This window comes from Octodon degus, unplaced genomic scaffold (genome assembly GCF_000260255.1).
Source record: "Octodon degus isolate 3935 unplaced genomic scaffold, OctDeg1.0 scaffold00167, whole genome shotgun sequence".
NCBI classification, from domain to species: Eukaryota; Metazoa; Chordata; class Mammalia; order Rodentia; family Octodontidae; genus Octodon; species Octodon degus.
In genome coordinates this window covers 4,248,907-4,274,182 of record NW_004524743.1, presented here as the reverse complement: position 1 = coordinate 4,274,182, position 25,276 = coordinate 4,248,907, and the positions used below count along the sequence as shown (strand labels likewise).

The window sequence follows — 25,276 nt, the reverse complement described above, 5'->3', positions numbered from 1 at the left end:
TATAACAGAGCTTCACTCAGTCAACATGGCAAATCTGTTAAAATGTTTTGTACCATGTACTTCCAAAACTCAGAACAAACATATAGCCAGTTGGAACGCGTGTGGAAGTTACCCGTGAATGCTTCCTCTGTTGGTCACTACATAGTAAAATGCTAAACTATATGCAGCATATAGAATATCAAAAACAAAATTCTGAAGCCAGGTATGTACATTATTGTGTTCACTTTAATTTCATTTTCTTTAGGGGGAAAAGCCTAAAACAATGTAAACTTATACTCTTTTAGTATTTTTTTTCAATTTTCCATGTCTACTTGATGCATTTCACATCATGTTCTGACCTATTCAATGGCCCAAAATCTATGCCCAGATAATATAGATAACCCTTTAGAATACGTGCAGAGTGACTTTGTCACTCGCCAGACATCTGCCTCCCACACAAAGCAATGGTGCACAAGATTCTTCAGTGCAGACACCCATGGCTAGGGTGACACTGTGGCAATAGACAGATAACTTTGCCATTGGCTCAGGCTTCCAGACAAGAGGCCTGCTGCCTGTGAATGAGGTCTTCCCAGTGCCTTCCTCCAGTCAAAGCACATGAAAGTGTTCACGGCAGGTTCTTATCCAAAGTGTTGAGGGTGGAGAAAGATGTGGTTCCTTGTGCTTTATTTCATGGAATACCACCACCATTAAGTAGCTCCAGGAAACAAACACCTGGTCTTAAAGTAAATGAAACATCTGAAAATTCTTCTTGCCTTTAGGTGCTCTTGAGACACATAAGAACACTTGTGCAATTTAATAGCAATCACAAATTAAAATGGCTTTTAGAAATAAGCATTATATACACATACATGCACACACATACATATATACATACATATATACACCACAATAGTCAATATATAACTGTCAGCTTAAATTAAAAACATGTAAAAACTTTGCAATTCCATGTCCAATTTGCACCAGGAAATTCTTGTCTGTGATTCCCTTTGGCAAGAACTCATCTAGCATCTATTATGTGTTGTTTATAGGAGAATAAACTAAAGTCATGTGATTAATCATTTACTGGTTGTAAGAATATCATGTGCCAATGTTTTTCTTCTTTAAACTCCTTGAAAAAAATGATGACTTTAAGTCTTAATGGGGGCTATTTGCTTAAATTCTTTTAATTTATTAATGAGAATCTACCACAATTTCCCCCAAATTAACAATTCCCATGTAAACTAGCAACTAAAATCATAAATATGTGAACATAATATTTTCATTTTAATTGAATTCAGATATTTTCTTGAAAGTCTGAAGTCAGTCTCAGAGGTGAAATTAATTTTTAAAGGGATCTAACTTAACGAAAGCAGGAAAACTTTCTAGAAATGTATTTCAGTCCTCTAAAACAGACCTACCTGCCTTAATCCCTGATGGACCCAGGACATTTTGAATATGTATTACCACATTCTACCCAATGAATTAGAATGTGGGTAGAACTATACTAACAAGGAAGAGTGACTGGGAAACTTGGAGAGACATTATTGTCCCTTAATTTCTGAGTAACAATTAAATATACCCCAAAATGTACGGCTAATTTCCAATTATCCCCTTCACACCGGTAGCATAAGCATTACAAGATTCTGTCTTACTGATTCAGTGAACCTGCTTTCAACAGAAATTTCTGATGCCCATGTGTGTGTGTAAACCAGAAACACACTAGCTGCAGATTGTAGATACTATATATTATGAACTTTTTTGTTTGCTGACCCAAAAATTATGGCTCACAGTAAAGCATCTTTGTCTACATTCTCTGTAAGTATCACTGGGATTTAAGTTGCTTGTGTTACCCATGACAAAGCATTTTAGAAACTGATTGTCATGCAAGTTGTCTGTACGTGTATTAAGAGGAAATCCATTTCTCTAAAATTATTGTGGATCAGTTCACCCAAATTTCCAGAGAAAAAGGAAACTGTTTGACAACTGCAACTCTATTACTTGCCAAAAACAACCTTTCCAACAAAAACTGACCTTGCTTACAATAAATGCAAGCAGTCGTATTTGTCAAATGCAACAAGATAGGCTCATCTGAAAGAGCTTTACAAGATAAGACAACTTGCCACCCAGACCTGTCAGCCACAGTGGATCCCCAATGTCACAATCATGCATGCACACTGAATGAGCTTATATATGACTACTAGAACAGAGTCAGAAAAAAGCACACTGATGGTTTTCTATTTCACTGAGCCTAGTTTATATGGAATAAGGAATTGATGCAGAGCAGTGGCCTCAAAAGGCAGTTTTACCATGAAGGTACCATTAGGATCTTAGACCTCAACAGATTCATTTATTCCAAAAGCCCAAGTCACACAGATAAGCTCAACATTATAGTCTGTTTGACCTCATGGCATTGTCTCATTCAAATCCAACCAACAAAGAAGGAAAACTGTGCAAGCAGACAGCTAATTTAACAAATTTAACAAGCTGAGTAGACAAATGCATTCCCAAACTACATGCTGAGGTCTGAATTTTCCAGTTAGTCTACACTTATTTATTTAATGAAATGAAATACTGCCCAAAATATTCTTAATGTTGTTCTAGCCTTGCGCCAACTTACTGTCCTACTAAACTAGGTGCTTGCTGACTGACTTTTTCTACAACCGGTGACTCGGAAATGGCAGCAACCTTTAAGGAATTTTTAATAGAGCTGAGCTCCCAAATATGAAAGCTGATCACATGCACCCCACAGCAGCGCCGGGCAAGTTTGTAGAGGTTCTTAAGGACAGCCTTCCGGAGAAGAATGTACACCCAGGGATCGAGGATCTGATTCCACGTTGCCATTCGGAGAGCAAACAGTGTGGTTTCACAGGTCTCTAGAGAATTATTCGCATTGATTCCAATGTTGGCCATTGTTACCTAGAAAACAAAAGCAGGAAAAAGATTCAGCACAGGTAGGTTTCCAATTCTATGCTGTAGTTCTTTAACTTAACCAACTATGTGCATGACATTCATTCCACTTTCCACAGTTAGGTTGTTTTGCAAAATATTGGCCAAAAAAAAATGAGGACTAGCAGAATCTCTATGGAGACATTGAAATCCTTTGAATTCAAATGGACATCAGAACTGCAAAGATGATAACTTCTGTGGTAAGTCAGATATGCACAAATAAAATGGCTTGAAGGAAAACACAGATTACTGTCAGTAACTAGACCCTTCATACTCTGGGAATAACAATCTCAAAGCCAATATGCAAATTATATTTTAATGAAACACTGAAGTACATTTAAGTAAAAGAAAAGCTGATGACTTTTCTAAACAAATTCAGAACATTTGATAATAATTTGTACATGATATATGACATTGTTGTAGAATACCTTTAGAATTCTGTGCTTGTTAGTTGCAATGATTCTGATTCTTTAATTTTACATTTCTCCTCTATATCTCTCAGTCTCATCTTAATTTGGCTAAAATATGCCCAAAATATGTGAATAACTTTCTAGGAACTTTGTAGAAACGAGTTCGTCTCTGCACCACCTCTGTGACTTTAAAATGACGATGCCTATCTTGGTCTCTTGCATCCATTTCCTGATACCTCTGGATTGCAAAGAAATCATTTTCTAGAATTAGTTCCACAAACAATTCTAATTACTGTATAAATGAGTCAAATCACTAAGCCACATTGAACTTCCAAAGAGTTGCAGAAAAGACAAATAAAAGAGCTGTGGGAACATCGTGGCTATAAAAGCAAGTATAGCATGAATGATCAGAAGATGGAGCTGAAAACTTAAATGACATTTGCACTGTTATATCATGAAGATTTAAAAACCACGTAACAAAATCTAAATCCAAGTAAAAAGAATGTCAAGACCATCATCAGAACTGTGGGGCTGGCCAAATAGCTCAGTGGATTAAAGCGCCTACGTTAGGCAGACACAGCGGCCAGGGTTCAAGCCCTGGTGTGCCATGCCAGCCATACACCTGGGGCACACTGAGACAGTGATTGAGACTGGGTGTGGTGGCGCGCACCTGTAATCCCAGCTCTTGGGAGCCTGAACATAGACGGATCAGTATGAGTCTCCATAGTGAGACCCTGTAGATCCTGTAGCCACATACAAAAAAAAAAAAAAAAAAAAAAAAAAAAAAAAGTGTGTTTGTTGGGCCAGCCATTTTGCTCAGCAGACTAAAGTGCCTGCTTAAGCAAGCATAGCGACGTGGTTCCATCTCCCACAGCCATGCCCCCAGGGCGGGCTGAGACTGGGTGTGGTGGCGCATGCCTGTAATCCCAGGGTTTGGGAGGCTGAAAACAGGAAGACTAAGAGTCTGATGTGTGTAGTGAGACCCTGTAGACCCTGTACTAAATACATTTAAAAAGTGTGTTTGCTTGCACTGATGAGATCTTTGAGATAAGTACAGCTTATCAAAACTTTTATTATCTGTACAAAAACATATACATTCCTCAGCTGGCCCCTTGAGGACTCATCTGAAAGTCCATCTCAATAATGTCATTTTCTCTGCAAATTCCTACTATTCTGACTGCTAGAGAAGGCCACACTTGCCCTACATGTACCATAGCCTTTCTGAGCTTTGGCTTGTGTGACTTTCTTTGGTTTAAACTTCTCTTCTTTCTGACAACTTCTACGCATCCTTCAAGCTCCGCACAATCATCGTTACGGCCCAGTGTAAATTTTGCCATCCTCACCAAAATGCACTAGCAGTGTCTCCCTCCTCTGTGCCACCACCACAGCACCGTGTCTACATCGAGTTCCATTACTTACAATACCACATAACAATTGTGTGCTTTCTTCTACATCTATGAAAATCTTTTGCTTTTCTTTTTTTTTTTTTTTTTTTCTAATAATGAATACAGAGCTGACACTTAAAATGTACTCAGTGCATTTGGGGATGAATTCAATCATGTTATTTTTGTTCCTTCAGACTATTTTAAGAAGAATATCTAATCATCAGAGACAGCTCTGACCACCCATCACAAGGGTCTCATATTTTCAGGCATTTAATGTTTCTAAAAGGCTCAATACAACAGCGCCGACTGCATTCCAGGGTGGTTTGTTGCCACTTAAAAGAAACAAAATTTTGCAAACCAGGCAAATCTTTGGGGAAATGTTTATTCCCCACCTCCCCAGGGTTCATTCCCTGGGAAAATGCTGAATTAAACTAGATGCCTAAGTATCCTTAGCTAAAAACCAAAAGTAAAAAATGCTGTTTCCTGCACAAAAGCACCTGGGTCTCGTACAACCTCTTGTATCACTGTTCCTTACATTGCCCAATCGGTTTGAAGAAGTTCACCTATTAGCCTATTTCCCATACAAAGAAATCAGAGCCAAGATTTAATTGGTGGTCAGACTGAGATATTTTCACTTCATGTTTCTTCTGTACTTGCCAAATGTTTATTGGTTATCTGCTATACACCAGGCAATGTGCCAGGCACTGGATGTACAATGATGAACAAAGCAGACACTGTAGAATTTCTAATCTGTTTGTTACAATGTTTTTGTTTAAAGATGAATATTTCTCTTGCTTTACAAGTGTGAAGTGAACGCCTTTTCTAACAATGACTAGGCTTACTCCCGGGCATCTCAGCCTAACTAAGACAATGAGCTGTGCATATGCACAAATCTACTCTGTAATTCCTTGGCACCGCTGGCCTTGTTTTAGAGACGGGCAAATTGAAGCACTTAAGTTAGTGAAGCATACACTTCTCTAGTTTTTCTCTGTGCCCTATAAATAGGAGATGGTCACCAGCTGGGAAAAAAACACAGAGCCCTCTCCTGCAGGAGCCTGGGACACAGGTGTAGTGCCCCAACATCATAACCACTCTCTGCTTCTTGCCCTCCTGTATCTGTCAGTGCCAGACATGAAGAGCAGTCATTCTGGAGGGCAACTTGGCAATGGCTTATTACTTAATAAAAATATGGATGAAATATTTTTGTACAAGAAATATCTGGAGTATGTCATTGAGAACAGCGTGCTATTGATCATTTAAGAACACCTGTGGTAATCTCCCTTAATGAAAAAATACATAGGCACTACTGCTTATGATTGGTAACTTTTTCAATAACAAATTATTGATCTGTATTGATGCTGTACCCCAATTTGGAAAAAAATGTTGTTTTTCTTCAGAGAAAAATTTAACAGAGTGTATATCAATACTTTCATTCATTAACTTTAGACTACAGAAGTATGAAAGGTTTTGACTATCTCCTTTGGTTTGTGTCTAAATTTATCCAATTTTATTGATCATATATTGTGCCTGCAAGTTATTTTCCCCCATGTCATTTGTGAAAATTCACTATCTTACTAATGAATCAGAACTCAAGTGGGTCATTTACGCATACTATGGATATGTGAGTCTGGTGGAACCGAGGATGCCCCAGAACTGCCTGTGGGACTAAGCACCGATAAAAATGGCAGGAGCTGTGTGAGAACTTTGGTCAGAAAGAAGAACGTCTGCAAACAGGGCCAACGAACACAGCTTACAGTGCTTGCGCACAGAGCCTGATGGCAATTAATCAGGCTGAGTGTCCATCGGCCTCTTGAACATTCTTCTCTGATTAGCCCACCCAGTCTGCATTCCAGAGAGTTGTGTCGACATTCTCCTCACAGATACCTTTCAGCACTTGCTCCCCTCTGTGAACCAGCAGAAATCAGCAGTGTAATTCTTCAAGCCATCCTGCATACAAACATAAACATATCTCTTTCCCCCAGCCCCTCCTGCCCTTTACCTCATCCCAGTTTTTCCTTCCCTTTGAACACATTCTTTCCCTTTCACAGTATCTCTCCCTATCACAGTACCTTTCAGATTTTATTTACTCATTCATGTTCTTATCCTAGCGGGACAATAATGTTTTTGCATATGTGGTCTATTAAAATCAATTAATTAACCTGATATCCCTAAGGCACTCATTACCAAAAGAAAAACAAAGAAGTCAAAGAGATATACAGCAAAGTGAGTTTATGTGTACTACAAAGTTTTCAAGAGGAAAACAGGTGGATGATATAATAAAATACCCATGCATTTGGGCCACACGATACAATTGTTTAGCTGTTAAATTTGTCACAATTAGTCAATATGCCAGGGTACTTTACATATAGATAAAAGCATCCACGGATATGAATGCTTTCTTCTGGAAGTTTCTCAACATCCTCCACCCTATACCTGTACAACTGTCTTCCAGAATGAGGACGCCCATGGTGTTTATAATTAAAAAACATACTGAAGAAGTTTGCCTCTATTCCTTTGTATATTCATAAAAGATATAACTCTAGCAGTGAGAAGTTTTTGAGTGTTATCTGTGTGCTAGATGTTCATGTCACAGAGATGGATATTTAAAGAACTTCCCTAACTAATGATACATTTTGCTAGTTTTATTTCTGCATCTGACACTAAAATACTAACATATAATCTTGAGAATATATGTTTTTGTCTGACTGATTCTCTGTTGTACCCCTAGCATTTGGTGCACACTAGGGTTGACAGTATTTGCTGAATGAACTGAATAATATCCTTATGAGGAGAGACAAGAAAGCAAACAATTAGAATGCTGTGTGCAGTGTAATAAAGACATATAAAAGGTGGCACATGCCTACTGGCTTAGCTACTCAGGAGGCTGTGGGGAGTCATGTGTTTGAGGCAAGCCTATGTGATATAATGAGACCCCATCTCAAAAACAACAAAAATAATGATATAATAAACAAAAGTGCTACAGGCAGGGCCCTCTACTTATATATCACCACCGATGTAATCATCAAAAAGCATGATTCTGAAATTTCTAGGACATGAACTCAGTTAATTAGTTTTGACTAACTAAATTTATGATCATTGTGCTACAGGTTGAATTTTTCCTTAACATAACTTCTTCAAAGGAATTTTGAAGTGAATACACTATTGAATTCCTTTCTGATGGGATGTTCAACATTTTTAATCTTTTATTTATTGATTTATTTGGTGCAGGGTCTCACTACACAGCTTGGACTCGTAGTGATCCTCTTTCTCAGCCTCCCCAGGGCTGGGATTACAAGCTATGTGCCACCATGCCTGGTTTCGGTGGCCAGCCCACAGCACAGCATGTCATACTGGGGATGGAATCAGGGTCCTTGCATTTGCCAGTCAGGTACTTAGACCACCGATCTATCTCCCCAGCCCAGGGATGTCCAGCTTCTTAGATACCAAAGCACATGTAGACTATTATCATTATCTACTTTCATGTGGACAATGCCCATGAGTCCATGAGTCTCCCATAGTCTATATATGAGTCTCCCACAGTCACTGAAGCAAGTGTTATCGCTTGTTCTTCTTATTCCCAAAAGCAGACCATTCTTTCTTCCTCAGGCAGCACTAAGAGGACTCATTCAAGGATAGTTTCTTTGAGAAGTGAATAAGAGCACAAAAATACAATTTTATGCATTCTAAGTTATTGTCCCTTAAAACTAAATCATCCAAGATTAGCATTTGTCTGTCACTTAAGTAACACGGAGTATGGCACCAATTATAATGGTGTAATTATAATCCAGTTTTACTGTATAATAGAAAAGATTTACCCAAAAGATCTTCCAAAGGAACATTCCATGAGGCCTTTGTGTCAAGGGTTTTATTTCTGTGTTGATTTCATCTCTCTGGTTATAGAAGCAGAATTTGTTATAGCTAAATCTTGGAAACAACCCAAATGCCCATCAACTGAGAAGTGGATAAAAAAGATGTGGTATTTTTGTATAATGGAATATTACTCAGCTATAAAGAGAGATAACATAAGGCTTTTGTAGATAAATGGATGCAACTGGAGGCTATACTCATAAGTGTGACCAGTGACTGAAGCACGTTTGAATATCTGCAAATGAGATATTTCATTTTTAATTAACATCAATGGAAATTTTAAAAAGCCATATTGTATAAAATACTGACTACATCTCAATTTAATGGGCTATTTTTAATGAAGCATTTTGTATAAATTCATCTCTGTACCTTTTATTTCTAAAACTAAAATGTTTACTTTTGCCACAGTGACTGTAAAAACATCAAGACCATAAGAAACTTCAAATAGTGACTAAAACTTTATCCACTGAAGAAAAACATGCTTTTGAAAATCCAAAATGTCAAAGTTCTGACAGGATATATCTTTCCAAATATGACCTTTTCCCATTCCTGTTATATGAATTTCCACCTTGTTGATTACAATGGGTAGACGTATTTAAATCATTTCTGATTCATTGAATATGCGTTAAAATAAGATAATACTTTGCACATGATAACACAAAACATTACAATAGGAAGAAAGGAGAAAATGGTGCATGATACTTCCTACAGAACAGCTCTAGAATACCCGAGAAATGTTTCTCATCCTCAAAACATACACCAATACTGAAAAATATTAATGTCTGGCAAGACTCCTCTTTTGTCTGCTGGATTTGCTGACAGGATTAATTGATGGCCCACTGGATAGCACATTCCTGTCTCCACTTACAGACTTTCAGAGTTGAACAAAAATAAAACAGGACACATAGTAGCACTGATGGCAAACCTTTTGGAGCTTTTAATGCTAAAGAAAGCCTGCCATGGCTTGTGTGTCAAAGGTTACTACTACAGTGATACTGTTCATTTTCAAATGCAACAATCCCAAACCAAATATGTCAATATTCAATATTTTGAATATTTCATCCCCTCGCACCAACTAGAAGTTATGTGTAGAACAAAGAGTTGGAAAAATTCTTACCAGAGTTTGGCTTTAGCAAATAAAAAAGAAGGAAAAGTTACACTGGCCTGGTATATATTTTAATCCATTTTGCCTTCATGAAATCCTCAGAAGTAGTTACTATTTTTCTAACATGGGCCATAGCAAAACCAAACCACAGAGATGTTAATGAGCTTGAGTTTACACCACTGCAATGAAGCAAAAGCAAAATTTAAACCCAAGTTTTCCCTGCTTCGAAGTCTCTGATATTTGCCTACATTATTCCCAGTAAGGGAACTCATGGTAGCTTGTCGTTTACAAACATGATGATTAAAAAATAATACTGTTGGCGGGAGTGCACATTAGTGCATCCTCTGTGGAAAACAGTGTGGAGAATCCTCAGAAAACTAGGATTACAGGTCCCATTCAACCCAGCTATTCTCCTCCTAGGTATTTTTCCAGAAGAAATGAAAAATATCATATGACAGCGATATACGTGCACTTATATATACAGCAGTACAATTTGTTACAGCTAAATCTTGGAAACAACCCAAATACCCATCAACTGAGAAATGGATAAAAAAGATGTAGTAGTTTTGTATAATGGGTATAGAGAGAGATAAACATAAGGCTTTTATAGATAGATGGGTGCAACTAGAGGCTATACTCAAAAGTGAAATCAGACCTGCATGTGTAAACATATTGTCTCCCTAATGAAAGAACCTAGAAGAGTAAATAAAATATGAAAGGCACAGTAGATATAGTGAGAGGGAAAGAAATTGCCCAAAAGGAATGAACAGTTGGATGAGAGAAAGGAGAAAAGAAAAGGGAAAAAGGAAGGTAAAAAAAAAAAAATGCATGTATATACAAAGGATGGCTAAGATAACTATACTACTAATTTCTACCAGTTTTTTGACGGTAGCATTTAATACTTAAATTTTTTATTTTTACCAGTTTTGCATGCTTATATCTGGTAATTTGAGCAACTCTTTTAAAGGCAATGTGCAATACAACAACCATTGTTGAATACATATCATCTTGTTTGGGTTTTTTTTTTTTTTTTGAAACTGGCTTTGTTTCTAATGTCTTATATAATGTTTTTATTGTTTTAAAATCAAAAACTTACAAAAAAAGTTATCCTAAGGTCAAATAAGGATTTTTTTTTTTCTGTATTTAGGACAGTGTCTACAGGGTCTCACTACATAGACTCATTGGACTCGTAGTGATTCTCCTGTTTTCAGCCTCCCAAGTGCTGGGATTACAGGCACACACCACCACACCTAGTCTCCATTGCCATCTCAGCGTGCCCCACAGGCTGGGCCGGCATGGCATGCTGGGGACCGAACCCTGGCCGCTGCGCTCTGCCTAAGCAGGTGCTTTAGTCTGCTGAGCTATCAGGCCGACCCCTAAAATTTACAATGAGAATTCAAAAAGAAAAAAAAAAATGGCTGAGTACTTATTATGCTCCATAGTGCTTACTATATGTACATCTTTTCTTCTTTAATCTTGATACCAACTGTGAGAAAAGTGGTATTAGACCTATGTTAAGAGGTAGAAACCAAGGCATGAAGGGCTAATTTGTGCAAAGCCATTCAACTAAAACGTGGTAGTGTCACTGCTCACTTAATGGGAGCTGTTGGGTAAAGAGTCAACATTAGCCTCCTTGGCCTTAGCCTATCTCATGTTACGTTCTATTTATCTATTTCCGCCTGCCTATATCTGGGCTGATTCTAGCACTTTCCCCATCTAGTCTTTCTATACCTTTACTAGTCTTTTCTTTTAAAATCAAAGACCAGTGCTAAAAAATTTGTTCCACATCTCTTATGCTGGTAGCAACAGACATAACTGAAAGGTAAGTCAGAGGAATAGAATACAAAGTATAACAGAGGTGCATGGTCAGGGGCACAGCTGTCACACTGATAAAAGGACAAAAAGGAGCTACCTTTGCCAGCATGAACAGGGACTTTAAAAAATGAACAAACAGATGTAAAGCAATACAATAGGACAATGCTCAGTATTTCCTCTTTTCCGTCTTCATATCTACACTTCCACGAATGGTATGATTATTACTTCATTTCTACTCTTTTTAATAATTAAAAATTTTAAATAGGCCACATTTTAAGTTTTAGAAGAAGAAAACTTGAACATAAATATAAATGTTTGCATATATCTCCTGCTTTGTTACAGGAAGAATATGAAGGATTTTATTTTATGCTTTTAAATACCACTGAGAGTATGGCTGTTTCCAATTACGATTATCTTCACTAAACAATTAGGCCAAAAATATTAGCTATACTCTAAATATCACCAATGACAGATCCATTAGGTATTCTCATCTTAATCAGAAAAAAACTGAAAATATCATGCCCAAAGTAATTATTACCAGCTCCTTATAAATTGAAGAGAAAACAACTAATTGGAAGTTACTTGAAGTACTGGAAACACACTGTTTCAGGATTCTATGACTACTTTGAGTGTTTACAGCACTCTTTTTATAGAAAAAAACAGACTGTCCAAGAAAGGTGTTCCAATAAACTATCTGTCCTGAAACATATTATGTTTTTCCAGAAAGAAATTTTCTACTGGCCCAGTTTGTTTATTTTTGCCATAGTTCAGAAAGATTTCCTGAAGCATTTTCTAAGATTTAATGCCATAGCACATAACTGCATGGGCACTTCTAACGAAATGGGTGTCCCTTGAAGTAAAAGGCGGGCAATAAATACCTAAAGATTTAAAATTTCTGAATTTAGTTAAAATTATAGTCCCACATTTCCAATAAAAATGAACCTTTCATACAAGAAATATGAATAAAATCATACCAAAACACACAAAAATGAAATTGTCCAAAACTAATTGTAAAGAAAAAAATCATTAAAGCATATACATAGAAAAAAAATTATCTATGAAAGAATAAAATTAAACAACATCTTATTCCACATTAGAAAAATAAAAGAGTAAATGGGTAAGAAACAAGACTTATTTATCATTCTACTTTGAGAATTCTAATTATATGAATATAAGTTTGTTGATTTTGTTCAGCACAGAGAGAACTATTATATGATTGACTGTAAACTCTTTCTTCTTTATGTTTATTTTACACAATTTTTATTGTTATATGTAGTTAAGTTTGTAAATAATTGTCTTACAACATGCAATCCATTATTAATCTCATTTATATATTCATTCCAGAAATATTTTTCTAAAATTCACTGTCTACATCTTATATCTTTCATATTTCAATATTTGTCTACAATTTTTAATTTGCTGTATAATTATTATTGATTTTCAACAAAGTTAATAATGAGTTAAAAAAATAAAATAAAGTAAAAGGTATCCATAAATATTTGCTAACCTAAGCCATGCAGTGTAGATACCTGTAGTTCCAACACTTGAGAAACTGAGAGAATTAGTTAAGCTCAGAAGTCTGAGGCAAGCCCAGGGAACATAGAAAGATATTACCATGCTGAGCTGTAAAAGGTTCAAGTCAACAACTTCTGACATTGCCAGTCCTATGGAAAACCCACCACTATTATGGACCACTGGACTATATTAGAATATTTTGCTGAATTCATGCACCTACAATACTTAAATGACAATGGAATACCCATCTCTGACATAACTAAATGAAAAAAGGGGGATACAAATGAAAGACCATTTTGTATCTGTATATTCAAAATAGTTAGGATACATATATAGCCACTTTCTCTTAATTCAATGAACAGAATGAGTTCTTCTAATATTATTTGTGGACAGGATATCATATCTGCATCTTGTACTATGAATAACCACTATGAAGACAACAATATGCAATGTATTAATTATTAAAATTGTCCCACTAATCGGTTTTGAAACTGTCTCATTGGTATTTGTTTCTCAATGAAATTATTTTTTCTTTAAAAAAAAAGAAAGATATTACCCTAAAGAAAAAATCTATCCTAAGCTTTCAGACCAAAGGCAAAGGCTCTCAGCAATCTTATGGTAAGTATTATTTGATCTTCTTTACAGACAAAAAGAATGAGACAACTGAACACATAGAGTGTAAGAGCCTGCACCAGGGTTACATCCAATATTTCTTTAACCTCAAAGAATAATGCAAATATTATTTAAAATGAAATCAATATATGCTTTCAGAATTAAAAAGCCCTTGTTAATTATCCAGCCAATTTAATTAAAAATAATTACATTTCATCATAGTATTTGAGTCAATCTATTTGGTCACAAAGATATGACAGGTTGAGCTTTAGTTTTTGTTCTTCACTTCTCAAACTAATTTTTTTTGACATTACCTAAGTAACCCTTTTAATTTTTCTTCAGGGTACCTAAGTAGCAAACTGAAAATTATATGCCTTAGTTTTAAGTTAAAATAAAATCTAGGGTCTCAGCAGACCAAGTGCCTACTTAGGCAAGCACAGGGACCAGAATTCGATCCTGGGCACCGCATACTACTCCAGCTCCCAGGCACGCTGAGCCGGCCACTGAGACTGGACATATTGTGGTGCATGCCTATTATCCCAGCACTGGAGAGGCTGAAAACAGGAGGATCACTATGAGTCCAACTGTGGGGGACCTTGTACCAAATACATAAATAAAAAATAAAATAAAACTTAGTATTTTCTATATAACAGTCTCTGACTTAAATCTTTTATCAAATTCACCTTCTCTTATGTGTTTCAGTATTCTAAGTAGACATGTTATGACATAGTCTAAAATGCTAGGCTCAGTGTTCAGTTCCAAATCCATCTTTCTTTGGACATAATATAAGGCAATGACTATCTTCCCTCACACTCTTTCTCTTGTCACATTGTTATTTCTCCTTCCTCAACTATTTCAGCCCCATATTCTATGGTTTCATTAAACTATCAACTCTATTGGAGAAAAGAGTATCTTGAAGATATACAAGTGCAAGTACACATGTTCAACATTGGGCATATAAGAAGCACTCAACATCAACACATACATGTATGGACATACATACATACATACATACATACCAAAGAATGAAGGAATGAAATAAAAGAACTTTTAGAGCCCATTGACTCTATTCTTTTCTGTGCATACCTCATGTCTTTTATATTAATTTTATTGAGAAAAAAATAGCAATGAAAAAGTTTCAAAACAGGTTAGTAGGACAGTTACAATAATTAATACATTGCATTTTGTTGTCTTCATAGTAATTATTCATAGTACAATATGTGAACATGATATCTTATCTAAACACTATTAGTTCAAAGTTTCTTCTCATTGAACTAAGAGAAGGTAGCTGTATATCTATGCTATTTTGTACATACGGATATATATTTTTTTCACTACAAAATGGTCCTTCGTTTATATCCCCCTTTTTGTTTACTTTTGTCAGAGATGGGTATTCCACTGCCATTTAAATATTGTAGGTGTGTGAATTTAGCAAAATAATCTAAGCTACTCCAGTAGTCCACAATAGTAGTGGGTTATCTGTAGGACTGGCAATATCAGAAGTTGTTGACTTGAGCCTTTTACAGCTCAGCATTAATATGGCTTTACTTTTTAGACTTCGTTTTTATACTTTTCTACTGGATGGTTAAGACCAAAATAAAGCAAGACCTACTTTTGTATCTGGCAAGGTCAGTCAAATTCCCTCAAGATTTGCCCTGAAACCCTTTAGAGCAGTTTGTAGATCCTTTGTCAGTGTCACCATGTGGATGAGTCATGGCCATTGCTTGATCAGTTTGAAGTGCCCGTTGACTTTAAAACCATGACGCTCCTCCAACACTGCGCTGGGCATATAGTGAATGTCTGAGGGTCAGTCAGCACATAATCTTCTCCGTACTGCATAAAGCTAGGTGTGCATCAATGGTTCTTAGTCATTATAAATAGATGAATATTCACCAACCTCTTGAATTCGTAATGCTAAAGCACAATAAAAATGAGCCAATGAATTGTAGTTCTTTTTTCAGGGGATTTTTTTCTCTTTTGGACAATAGACTAGGTTATTGAAATGGTATACTGGTTCTGTGACAGACTAACATAACCAAGGCACTAACATTTCAGTGACAAAATTACAATGAGATTTTTATATTCTATTAATTAGTACTTTGCTAAGAACTCAGAAAGGTTAACATTTACTAATGTATTTATGTAACAATGATAATCAAAATGTTATAGAATTTTTTGTTAGTTGATAATATGATTAAGAGAGAGGCTCTCTCTCTGTCTCTCTCTCTCTCTCTCTCTCTCTCTCTCTCTCTCTCTCTCTCTCTTTTTTTTCAGAACCAGGGATTGAACTCAGATCTTTGCATTTGCCAGTCAAGCGCTTATCCTACTGAGCCATCTCCCTGGCCCCGAGAGAGGCACTCAATCATCTAAAAAATCATAAAATTTTTACTACAGTGTGAAAACTTGCTGCCTTTATGTCATTTAAACGTTTAAAAGAAGATTTTAGTGGTTCTTTTTAAATCACAAGTGTAATTTTTAAATGAAAAACAAGAGCTGGGAAGATAGCTCGGCTGTCTAAGTACCTCCCTGGTGAGTTCAAGGATTCAAGTTCAATCCCAGTACTGCATGCCATGCCCCCATGGAACCCTGGATTCACTGGGCTGGCCCCAAAACTGGGTGTAGTGGCATACACCATTAATCCCAGCACTGGGGAGGCTGAGACAGGAGGTTCACTATGAGTCTGAACTGCATAGGGAGACAAAAAGAAAGAGAGCAAATGTCACAATGAAGTACACAGGGATGATCAAAATAGACAATGAATGCTTAAATTTTTAAAATGTATTACAGTAAAATATACATTACCATTAATAATGTATATCTTATGTACACTACTTACAATACTCCCCTCCTGTCTAACACACTTTTCCAATCATTAATACTATTTTCTAAAGCAGTTCTGGAAGTCCTCTTCTGGTGTTGTCTGAGACGTGTTTAAAAAAAATACAGCGAATGCTGCTGCCAACTACCAGCCAAAGGAAAGACAGGCTTCTAGGGCTCCTAAAAACATTACAGGATAGATATACAGCTACTTTTTAATTTAAAGAGAAGAAAAATTTTACTAATAGTGTTTGGACACAATGTCATGTCTGCATCTTGTACTATGACTAACTACTACAAAGACAACAATAGGCAATATATTAATTATTGTAACTGTCCTACTAACATGTTTCGAAGCTGTCACATTGCTATTTGTGCCTCAATAAAATTAATTTTAAAAAATCAAACGCAGTATAACATCCACTACTATTTTCCTATCATCTTGTTTTGAAATTCTGTATTATTTTTTTTTTTTTTTTTTTTTTGTATTGTTTTTGTCTTTGGTTTCTTCTCTTTAAGAAAAACCTATGCCGGGGTTGGTGAGATGGCTCAGTGGTCTAAAGCACCTACTGAGAACAAGCTTAGCAAAGCACAGGGACCGCGGTTCAATCCTCCAACGCCACATGCCAGCCAGCCCTGCCCCCTGGTGGGCTGAGCTGGCCGCACACACACACACACACACACACACACATAAATAATTTTTTTTAAAAAAAGAAAAACCTATGCCAAGCAAAAAGAAAAAAATGAAAGAAAGAAAGAAAGAAAGAAAGAAAGAAGAAAGAAAGAAAAAAGAAAGAAGAAAGAAAGAAGAAAGAAAGAAAGAAAGAAAGAAAGAAAGAAAGAAAGAAAGAAACTACAGTGTGTCCTACCCCAACTTGTTCACCATTCTGACACCACTGCCCTACTGTCTCTTCCCCAAAGTCATGAAATAGTTACCTGACCATGACAGATAAATATTCTGAGTTGATTCAGGACACAAGGCAGTCATGAAAGGGGGACATGTAAAGACATAAAGAGGACCTGAAGGAGGGTGCTGTATTGTAAGAAAGAAAAATGAAAATATGTCTTTTTCCATAATAAATTTTTAAAATTTAAATATTCACTATAGTTTTTGATCATGCTTCCTACTATTTTTAAGTTGATGTTCTTTCTGGAAAAAAGTACTGGTCACCAAATTTCTCTCCAACTACTTTTTTTTTTTTTTAAATGTATTTAGTACAGGGTCTCACTACGCAGTTCGGGCTCATAGTGATCCTCCTGTTTGCAGCCTTCCCAGTTATGGGATTGCAGGCATGCGCCACCACTCCTGGACTTGTAGGCCAGCTCAGTACACCCTGGGTGGGGATGGTGCAGAATGTGGTATCAGAGATCAAACCTCAGTCTCTGAGCTTGCCTGAGCAGGTACTTAGTCCTCTAAGCTATCTCAGCTGCCCTTCTCCAAACATCTTTTAGGAAACATTTTGTCTTATCTAAAAATCCAGGGCTGGTCAAATAGCTCAGTGGATTAAAGCACCTGCAAGCAGGCACAGAGGCCAGGGTTTCGATCCCCAAGCCTGCTGTGCCAGCCCCACCCCAGGGCGTGCTGAGATGGCAATTGAGACTGGGCGTGGTGGTGTGCACCTTTAATCCCAGCTCTTGGGAGGCTGTAAACAGGCAGATCACTATGAGTCTGATCTAGTGGTGAGACCCTGAACACCCTGTAGACCCTTCTCTAAAATAAAAAAAAAAAAGAAGCAAATGTCAACAATCAGAAATTTATTAAAAATAGATTACAGTATACCTAATAATGCAATAGTTTGCAGCGCGCACATGGATGTGACCTAAGAATGACCACAGGTAAGAGACCATTTTTATAATGTATATAAAACAATAAAGATTATAAAATTTTAGTTTTTCCATTTAATTAATATAAGCATTATTATAGTCATTAAAACTTATTGCATAATTACTACAATAAGTGTTACTAGTACCTTTCTTTTAATGATAAGGAAAAAGACACAAAAGGAGCTAATTAACTTACCTATGTTCAAACAGTAGTGATAATTTGGTTTCCAGTATCAAATTCTAAATAATGCCATTCTAATACACACAAACTGTGTGTGTGTGTGTGTGTGTGTGTGTGTGTGTGTGTGTATCTTTTCATTGCTTTAACAAAATGCCTGGAATAATCAGCTTATACTGAGGAGAGGTTTATTCGGGCTCATGTTTCAGAGATTTAGGTTCACAGTTGCTTGGCTGCCTCACACTGTCTGGGGAAGCACAGTGCAACATAGTGGAAGTTTATAACAGAAGAAGATGCTCAAGTCATGGTAGCCAAGAAGCAAAGAGGGAACATGTAGGGTCAGCAGTCCCACTGTCTCCTTCAGGGGCATCCCCCAACAAACTAACTCCCTGATGCCTCTTCTTTGACCGTTGTTATGGTTTGGACCCTGAGTATCCTCCAAAGGTCAATCAATATGCAAAACCTTGGTCCACAAGGTGGGGACCTTGAGGAGGGAGGGTGTTCAAGCTAAAAACTCAAGCACTTCTCCTTACTAATAATATCAAAGATAGGATAAAATACCATGCAAAATATCATATACATTATAAATGATCTGGAAATTTATCTAATTAAGAAATACATTGGAACTTAAAATTTTAATTTTTTTTATTTTCAAATCTGACATAATGAATGTGTTACTTATTCATAGCAATATACCATGTCAATGGTCACATCCAAACTGCTTGATAATATTTTACACCCATCAATCCTAATGGCAAAGGCAAGAATGAGGTAGCTTAGCCATGCTGCAATATATCAGCTCCACCAGAGCCTTGCAACTTGTAGTTGTTCATTGATTAGTATAGTTCTGTCCTTAAAATTGTGGAGAGAGACAAACATTAGCCTTCTACTTCCTCCATGGAGTATTTCCCTCAATTAATTACTTCTATTGCTTTCAGAAAAGAGAACAGCTAGATTACATCAAGAAGGTAAGACACTGCATTTAAGAGACGCTCGCAGCTTAATAGATGGGAGAAGAGCACACCTATAGAGTTGGAGAAAGGGAAATTAGGAAAGAGCTATTATCCTACATGGACACATCCTGGCCACTCTATTGCCTGAAGAAGAGGGTAGAACATGTAGCTCAGAGTGTGCCTCCCTGCATCAGTGTTGTGCCAACAATGGGAATAAGGACCGTGCCTTCAAATTAAGAAATTACAAAGTTGAAAATCCCTCATGGAACTTGATTCTCAGACCCCCAGGCTGTAATCAAAAGATAGCAATTGAAATACACATTCATATTTAATAAATGCCTTGTAAAGCTCAACAGAGTGGTTTGCAAATAAACCTAAAAAGCTGCTGAAGATGTCAGATTATGCTTACTTTGTGACCACATCCAAGATAAACAAAGGAGACACCCTCTATACATTCTGTATGATCAATCCCAAACTGAAGGGAAATCGTCACAAAAGTGCATCACCCTGGCACTTGTTTCACTAAGAAAGATCTAAGTAATCCCAGAAATGCCACCAACCGCTGTCTTCTTGCCCTTAGGAGACTGTCAGCAAATACACAGGAAATTTCTTTGTTTTAAGACTAAACTTCAGCTGCAGTTCCACTTCACTCTTACAGTGTACTAATTCTCTGTTATTTTTTCCACCAAGTTTTGTGGTATTATTTGCAATACCAATAAGCTAAGCCATTCCTCTGTAGTTATGTGGGAGACATTTTATTATTGAGAGGTTTTGAAAGTAATACCCACAAAACTGGCCTTACATAAAAGAGTATAGCTTGTTCCAGAAATAAACAAAAGGAGACAAAAAAATGATGCTTTATATTCAAGTAAATGATTTAATAAAAAAGTGCTCTGGACTAAGATCTGTTTCTCTGGTTGGGTTAACTAGTGACAGAAATAAAATCCAAAACCTTTCTCTACCTAAACTACAAAGGTTCAACATGGTGCCTGCTTGACATCTTGCAGAAAAGTTGACCTTATCAAATGTATTTATATGAAGAAGAGTATCACGAAAAGAAAGGAGGTGGCATAAAACTATGCTGGCACTTGCAACAGCTCATGGAACAGGAATAATCGGGAGAAGAGGATGAGGTCATTTAGCTCGAGAAATCAAAGGAAGAGAAAGCTGATAAGTCAACAATTAAATCAAAAGACAAGAATTGCATGACTAGATGAGAAAGCAGTCACACAACTGGAAGGTAAGAACTCACCCCACTAAAACCAAAGACCACCAGAGACCACAGTGACCCTGAACCAGGACTTAGCTCAAGAACTGGCACAGAATAACTATAGATGAAGCTTCTGGGGCCTTGGGAGATAGCTCAGTAGAATAAGTGCCTGTCTGGCAAGTGCAAGGTCCTGAGTTCAATCCCTGGTACCACAAAAAAAAAAAAAAAAAAAAAAAAAAAATGAAGCTTCTCAACAGAGGTGCTGTCTGGAAGGCATGGGTGCTGACTCACAGATACTTTCGTAAGAGAGCTAGTCCTACTCATGCCTCATTAAGGAAACCACAGTTTTCTTTTTTTTTTACTTTAGGACCTTATTTTGATCATATTTACACACTCAGGCATCACATTTGCAAATGCCAATGATGGCCATTCAATAAATGTTTTTCAAGTCATTACTGAGTTTTACTACCATTCCATACAGAATCAGGATCATAATAGTATTTATAACAGTCATGTAGCACTTATTATTGTACACTTATCAAACATCACATGAAAATTCATGTCACCTCATTAAATCAGTGTTGTTTGTAGTCAGTTATTACCCAACTTTTTTGAGGATTAAAACTGATGCTCTTATACAGCTTCTTAATAATTTGACAAAGCACACATGGCTGGTATGTTCAAACTCAGGTAGTGGGTATACAACAGGATGCATAAACTCACCTAAATAGAAGCAGAGCTTCAAGAGTGTACTAAGGAGATAGGCTTTTTAGCCACATGGACACAGTTTCAGGGTAGTCACATGTCGTGAAGTCACCACTGATGAAATTACTAATATGTAAACAACATTAAATGGTATCTCTGCCTATTCAGGTGCCTGATAAATATTTGGTAGGTTAATGCAGAACCATATTAGTAAACCCAACTAGTTGTCCAAGTCTAGGGATCCTGGAAGTTCATTTACTAGCAAGGAATCTGATCCTCTTCCTCTAGCAAAAGAAGCTGAAAAATAGTTAGGTCCCTTGACTTAGGAATCACAACTTCTTCTCATATCAGTTTCTGGCACCTAATAAGAGTAAGACATCTCTTTGTTTCTCCCAAGAAAGATTTGCTTCTGCAGGGAGCTCAGATTTTAAAATATTTAAATCCACTGTAGAAAAGTTCTGCCAAATAAAATATTCCCTGTTTATGTTTTACACAGCTCCAATGGTAATAAGAGCCATGGTATTGCAATAAAAAAGAAAAAATTTGGAAATTTTGGAGGGGAGGTTGTAGTGCTAGGTACTGAACTCAACACCTTTTGCATGCTATGACTTGTTGATTCCAGAATCAAGCTTTGATGAAACCTGAAACCAGGGTCATCTAACCATGTTCCAGCCTGGGCTCTAGCTGGTGTGTAACACACACTGCGCTGTACAATGATGTACGTGTGAGTCTTTCATACCCTAAGATAAATGAAGTACTGGTGGAGCATTTCTCTTTTTCACTGATTATTAAGGTACTTCAAAGATGGTTTTTCTGGGGCCAGGAAACACTAAACTGTTTCTAACTAAGACATGGAGTTACCTATTTTTCACTTATATATAGCTGTGTGACCAACAAGCAAAATAGTAATAATAATAGAGTTGAAAGAGTCAAGAAATTCAATCTCAAATGAAAGAAAAATACAGGTTCAGTAGTACATATTCTCAAGTTAAAAATGCTCATTAAAATGCCCTTTGTTAAATCAGCAGAGAATGTTTATTGGGCTGTGAAACAAATGGTTATAGTTCCTCTAATGTTTCTACCACAAAATATAATTATATTTTAAGCCTTTAGGAAGATTATTTTGAAAATGTTTCTTACATTATTCACAAGCTAATTTTTATTTAACAGTGATTTATTATTTATCTTACTTGCCAATAGTAGTTTGGTGAAAGTATCTTATTTATGGCTTGTGCATTAAAAGGAAAGCTTAATGACAGTCAACCCAGCTGACTGCTCTACCTCTCTCCATTAGAGTCCATTCTCCTCTCAATGGCCAAAGTGATCTTCTAAGGTCATGCCTCAGATCGTGCCCACCCTTTGTTAAGAAAACTTCCAAACAAGTTTTAATCCAAACTTCCATTACTCATGAGGTCCTAGGTAATGTGACTTCTGCCTCCTGTCTCTTCAAATCCTCCCACTTTCACCTCTTCACTCTTTGCTCCAGTTAAATGCTTTTGTTTGTCCCCATAACAAGAAGCTCACCTCCCACCACTCGCTTTTCGGCTGGCTCTTTCCTCTTCCCAACCATCCTGCCCCTGCATCTTCCTACAACTGGCTCTTTTAGAGCATGCAGGGCTAAGCTCACCATGAAGCCATTCCTGACCATCCAAAATAACCTTGTCCCCACCTTCAGTCCCACTGCCATCACTCTTGAAACTCAGCCTTTTTGTTGTTTACTTGTTATCTGTCTCTCTCCAATCTACCCTTCCCCTCTGCAAACCCTACAGAAGATTGGAACCTCATGAGAGAAGAGGCATTGCTTCTCTGGTCCAACACTCTGGTCCTAGCACCTTGAAGCTGTCTGAAACAATAAGAATGCACGAAGAAAGACACGTGCTAACTGTATTTGTCAATATTAGTAAATATACTATATTTGTTATACTAATCAGTTCTCCCCTCACTGACACACAGTTCCTGACACTCACAATTTAAAGGAGGGAAGATGAGCTCGGGGTTCCAGGAAATTTAATTCATGGTCAGCAGGCTCCCTGTCAGAAAGCTCACAACAGAAAGATGTGGCGGAGCACAGGAGCTCTGGCCATGGTAGCCAGGAAGCAGAGCAGGGGAAGGGGGCCGGAGCACAGCAGGTGCAGCACACATGGTCCCCAGGGTCGCACCTGCATGACCCACCAGACACAGTCAGGAGCACGTTCCATGCATCTGCTGGACATTTCTGATTCCAGTGAAGGTGATACATTGGGCTACACAGTCACATTTATATCTTAGTTTTTCTGCAGTGAATCACACTCAGGTCCTATATTTGGCTCTCTCTAGAACTCTAGGATTCTGACCACTTCCATCCACAGATATGCCTGGCTGCAGGTACCACCAGCAATGTATCAGTAGTAGACCCATCAAATTTGGCAAACCACTTGAAATGCCAAACAGGCTGTGCAGTGAGAAATGAACACACTGTCCAGATTAAAGTTTGCTTTGTTGTAATCAAAATTCTGCAATGGGCACCTCAGGTCTGACAGATCTCCTGAAACACTAGGCAATTATTACTCTCCTCTCCATGGTGCTTTAACCTTCCAGTGGCAGAAAAGAAGAGCAAAATCACTTCTCGGGGCAGGGTTGCAGAGATAGTGCATAAAATCAGTGCTGATTGTTGTACTCAGTGCTAGCTAGCAGAGTGGCCTAATGTTCTCTCAATTTTGGAAGTTTTTAACTTATAAATATAAATTTGAGACAATTTAACTTGAGGAAAAATTATGAGAAATTAGGGAAATTGTCAACCTTCTGGAAGGAAGAAGAGAAGCAAAAATTAGGGGCTGGGGAGATAGCTCAGTAGAATAAGTGTTTGCCTGGCAAGCACAAGGGCCTGAGTTCAATCCCCAGTTCTGCCAAAAAAAAAAAAAAAAGAGGGAGAGAAATAATAAAAAAATTATTTTCTGAAAGAATAATGATGGGAAGCAGCTTTTTTAGCAAGTTTGCTCAAAGGTTACCCTCAGCCAGGCCTATATCGGCATTAATAAGACTACAGAAAGATCCTTAATTACTCATTTTATCTTTCTCCACAAATCACAGCCCACTTCAAATCTCTGGTCCATGTTATGGAAGAAGAATCGTGGCTCGAAACCAAAGAATTTAGAATTTTAGTTATGATTAAATGTGAGATAACTAAAATGAAATGCAATGTTAGATGTAAAATGTGGCCAGTCACATTGTACAACTGCCCGTGATGCTGAATGCGAATGTCAGGTATTGCATGGACTACATACTTACTCTGGGTAAACCCTCTGAACATAGAGTCATAAATCTTTTCCATGACTGAAGATGTATACAGGGGAAAATGTGTGATCATAAATCTTTTCCATGACTGAAGATGTATACAGGGGAAAATGTGTGATCATAAATCTTTTCCTTGACTGAAGACGTATACGTCTTCAGTCAAGGAAAAGATTTATGACCATATGTAATTCCTATGTATTAATGTCTATAAAACACTTTGAGCCTGGTCTGGCACATAGTAGAATATATATTTATAGATTTTTAATTAATTAATTAATTCTCACATGATGAAACAAAACTTCTAAAAGGCTTACACCTAAAATGACCATCATAATAGTGGTTATTATAGTTCCAAAGAATGTATGACATTTTTCAAAAAATAACATTTAAAAAACCCAAGGCCTTATGTGACATCCATATGTACTCAATAACAACCAGCATCTTCAGGGTGTTGCTTCATTCACCCATTTCATCTGGGATTAAGGGAGCCTGACGGATGAGCTGCGTTTTTCCTGCACCTTTCCAAGCAGTGTACCAGGCACTGGAGGAAACAAGTAGAAACATATGCCACTGGCTCTGCCACCAAGCAGCTCCACATTCACTGGAGAGATGGGACAGTCACCAAGCAGTGCTAATTATGAGTAGAGTCACATGCTCTGCTTTATCCGAAGGACAAGAGACA

General features: G+C 37.2%; 1 protein-coding gene across 2 annotated transcripts in view; it reads right to left on the bottom strand.

The window, feature by feature from the left end:
* Window positions 1–207: 207 nt before the first annotated feature.
* Ptgfr (prostaglandin F receptor) overlaps window positions 208–25,276 on the bottom strand; it is a 47,101-nt gene continuing 22,032 nt past the window's right edge. For both annotated transcript variants that reach the window (XM_004643174.2, XM_023703280.1), the window contains exon 3: window positions 208–2,895. In XM_004643174.2, the coding sequence (XP_004643231.1) occupies window positions 2,593–2,895 (303 nt within the window). In that variant the 3' untranslated portion in view covers window positions 208–2,592. The remainder of the gene's footprint in view (window positions 2,896–25,276) is intronic.